The following is a 3,889-nucleotide window of genomic DNA, read 5'->3' as shown; positions in this document are numbered from 1 at the left end:
GGCCCCGCCACCTCAATGCGCCTATTTCCGCCGGGGAGCTGAACTGCGTGGGCGGGGCCGTGACTGCTTGCCTACACCCTTCTACTACTACTACCACCACTACTTTGTACTGCTGCGCGCGCGGGGGGATGGATCGTTTTTGTCTGACGGGGAAATAAGAAATGAAAATAACCCTCACGAAGATAGGAATTAATGATGATGATGGTTAAAGTTCCACTGCTCGTGCACGCCCGGTGATTATAGGGGAGCGAGCAGCAGTTGAAGTTGAAGAGAGCCCAACGGATCCAGTAGTGTAAGAACCGAGGGCAGTCGGCCGGCCGAAAGAGAGACCTGCTGATGACGTTATGCCTGCAGCACTGGAAGTTCGATGCGAGCTTGGCAAGCTGGCCCCCGCGAAGGGGCTGAGCTGGGCGGTTGACAGACTCGGCTGGCAGAAGTATAGGGTAGGGGGGTGGGGGGGTTAATTGTTAAAGTGGAGGAAGAGGGGCAGCGGGGCTGCGGGGCTCTGGCGGCTCTGCGCTGTCCGCGACAGGCGGGCGCGGCCCGGCGCGGCCCTGCGCCCCAGCGCCCGCCGGGGCTGCCGAGGGCCGGGAGCGGCCGGGGGCGCCATGCCAGCCCCACTAGTGGTACGACCAGACTCGACTTCACTTCTTTTTGCTGCCCCCACCCCCCACCACCCCCCCTCTCCGGTTCCCCTTCGGTCCTTTTCCATCTCCGTCGGAGAGAAAGCTCAGCCTCTTTTCTGCGCTCTCAAACGCGTACAGCGGCGCTGCTGGTGGTGTACTCTCCCACAAACGAATTTGCCGCGTGGAATTCACTTACGGAATCCACCGATCCTCAATTTGGCCATACGTCGACGACGTCTGCTTTCCCCCTCGGCCTCCGCTTCTCGTAACACGAGAACTCTGCTACTTAGATTTACTCCATGTCCCTCCAAGCAGAATGACAGCAGCGCTTTGCCATTTTAAGCGCAAGCGGCAGCAGGTGCTTTCTCTACTGCCGCCGCTGCTGAGCTCTTCTCCGACAGCCCAGGTTCGCACCGGATTTTGTCCTGACCGGCAGCAGCAGATTAGAACACTGGAAAATTTCTCGTTTTTTTTTCTTACTAAAAATACAAATATACCCAAAATATACTTCAAAACATTTTCAGAAAGTAAACTGCGAGTTAATAATGCTTTGTTTCCTATAGAATTATTTTTGTTTCAAAAGGGCTTATCATAAGAACTCATCTTGGCCTCTGTGGTACAAGCTCAGCGCGTGCCTATCACAGTGCCCTGTCCTGACCAAACGGTGCCGAGCGCACGGGCCGGTACCGCCGGAGCTTGCCGGAGCAGGACCACTTGGAGCAGCTGCTGGAACCCTCCGATAAGCTTCAACAATACGGCCGCCTGATGAGCAGCCTTTGTGATGCGCCAGAGAACCGCGCCGCAACCATCTTGTGTGCGCCACCAACTCAAAAGGCATACCGCTCCCCCACGCAACACATCTTAAAGTGTGCAACAAAGATAAACGCGGTCAATTACTTGCAAAAATGTTATTGCTTTCACGACTTCTTGGAAATCACCACTGATGGTGTCTCGCGAGTTTTATTATAATTCTCAATGAATGACTAGATAGTGTTAGTATGAGGGCACTGGGTATTGCGGCGTGACAATGTGAGAAAACGCATGAATATAAACAAACATTCTATGTATTTCTTTACTCAACTTACAAATAGTGTAATCACACAAAAGAAACGGTCTCATAACTAACAGCCTCATAAAGCTATTTAAAGTATTACAAAACAGATGGTAGCATCAACAAGGATTGTGCATCTTATACTACATATCACACATTTGAATCAATATGGATCAATGACTAGATTAAGAGAAAAAAAGAAAAAATGCAAAGTTTGAAAATATAAAAGAATAAGCAATAGTATCGAGCTGACTAGTTTTATTATTCTCCAAAATGTTGAAGTAGCAGATGATGTCAAAGCCAAAACTTGATGAAGTTTTAGAGAGCAGTGTAGGCACATTAATTACAAACTAATTAGCTTTTTCTAAAGGTTGACAGCTTCATAAAATAAAGAAAATCATTTTGTAATGTTCACAACAATGCAAAATAATTGATAAGTAACAGATAAATATATCGAAGACAACGTTAAACTTATGAACCTAGCATTTAAATGTACATAAATAAAACATAACAAATACATATAAATAATGAAAGAAGACAGATTGTATCATAACAAATTACAAGCGACCTCACACAGCGTCAAGTCTTAACATTTCTTCTAGAAAAAAATGATACTGAATTTACAACGGAATACCAATAAAGATTTCTGACAAAAATATAATATATAGACATATCAATAGCTTTCCCTTTCCCACTCCCTCCCCATCTTTCTTCTTTTTTTACAAAGTGGATTATGGAACATTCTTACACATGAATGATATGGCGATTGTGGTCACACTTGACGTGCTGATATGTACCCTAGGGGAGCGCGCGGCTAGACCATGGCCGGCGTGCCGTTCTCCTTGTGCCAGCCGTTGGTCAGCACGGCCGCCTCGGCGTGCTCGTCGCTCAGCACGGCGGAGCAGGAGGCCAGCGCCTGGAACCACACGGCCGTCAGGCGTCCGTCAGGGAACCGACCAGAACAACACACAGCCTCAGCACTATAGCCTTTAGAGTTTCATGAGAAAAGTTTCAATATTACAAGTATGGGACACAGACTATATGAAATGTATTTTTCTCATGATAAAAAAGCGTATGGAATACGTATGTTGTGTATAAAGGGTTAGAAAATTTTATTATAACAATATTACAAGAACTAGTAAATTATCATCACCAATTACAACCACAACTCAACAGTTAAGCTCGGGATACAGTATACGTCTATCGTTGTTAGACTTGTCCGTTTTCAGTACCTCACAGCATTTGTATCGACATCTCCAGCAGGGTACTGACCTGCGCGTGCGAGAAGGCGACGTGGTGCGGCATGGCCTTCATCTGCTGCTCGGGCGAGGCGCTGGGCTGTGGCAGGGCCTGCTGCTGCTGCTGCTGCTGCTGCTCCGCCGAGCCCAGCTCGTAGATGTTGAGCATGTGCGCGGCCTGCACGTGCACCATGAGGTCCCAGGCCGAGGTGAAGGACGCCTTGCACGACACGCACAGCAGCGACACCGCCGACCCACCTTCACCCCCTAAAACAAACAAACAGACAACGTTATTGTTTAATTCCTTGCCAAAGCGCGCGGCATCGGGTATGTTTTCTCCCAATAGCGCACTGTGAAAAATATCGTAAATTTTTGATATATTTTGTAAATGATAATTATCTTTACAAATCTTTACAAAATATTCTGTAAATTTATGACACTCTTGCTCGTCGACGAATTCCAATCAACTTTACGAAACACTTTACGGAACATTTTCCCGTAAAGCCTTCAACTATTACTCTGAAAACTCAACAGCATGCATTGCATGCGTTATATAAAGCATGCATGGTATGCATGCTGTATTTAACGCATGCATTGAGATGCGTGCTGTTTTTAACGCATGCATGGAGATGCATGCTGTATTTAATGCATGCATTGAGATGCATGCTGTTGCTACAACTCGTTTTTGTGGAATATTTACTAAGTGAGCTTTTCGGTTTTATTTTTGATGAGCCCATCGGATTCCTTGTGAAATTTCCGTTCGAACGAGCCGGTTCCCAACGAGGGGTTCCCAACTTGAATACCAACGCTTCAAATATAATTTAAAAAAAAAACCGCTAAACTGAACTTACGAAGTAACTATGCATCAGGGCCCCATCACATGTAGGCTCGTTCGAACGGAAATTTCACAAGGAATCCGATGGGCTTATCAAAAATAAAGCCGAAAAGCTCACTTAGTAAATATTCCACAAAAA

The 3,889-nt window shown here is 46.4% G+C and overlaps 1 protein-coding gene across 2 annotated transcripts in view; it reads right to left on the bottom strand.

The window, feature by feature from the left end:
* Positions 1-1,672: 1,672 nt before the first annotated feature.
* LOC113206997 (heterogeneous nuclear ribonucleoprotein C-like) overlaps positions 1,673-3,889 on the bottom strand; it is a 63,206-nt gene continuing 60,989 nt past the window's right edge. For both annotated transcript variants that reach the window (XM_052274323.1, XM_026423325.2), the window contains 2 exons: positions 2,950-3,182; positions 1,673-2,593 (listed from right to left, as the gene is read on the bottom strand). In XM_052274323.1, the coding sequence (XP_052130283.1) occupies positions 2,492-2,593; positions 2,950-3,182 (335 nt within the window). In that variant the 3' untranslated portion in view covers positions 1,673-2,491. The remainder of the gene's footprint in view (positions 2,594-2,949; positions 3,183-3,889) is intronic.

This window comes from Frankliniella occidentalis, unplaced genomic scaffold, assembly GCF_000697945.3.
Source record: "Frankliniella occidentalis isolate FOCC.00 unplaced genomic scaffold, Focc_3.1 Scaffold375, whole genome shotgun sequence".
Taxonomy (NCBI): domain Eukaryota; kingdom Metazoa; phylum Arthropoda; class Insecta; order Thysanoptera; family Thripidae; genus Frankliniella; species Frankliniella occidentalis.
Note: the sequence above shows the minus strand (reverse complement) of the source record. Positions and strands in the feature narration are given on the sequence as shown.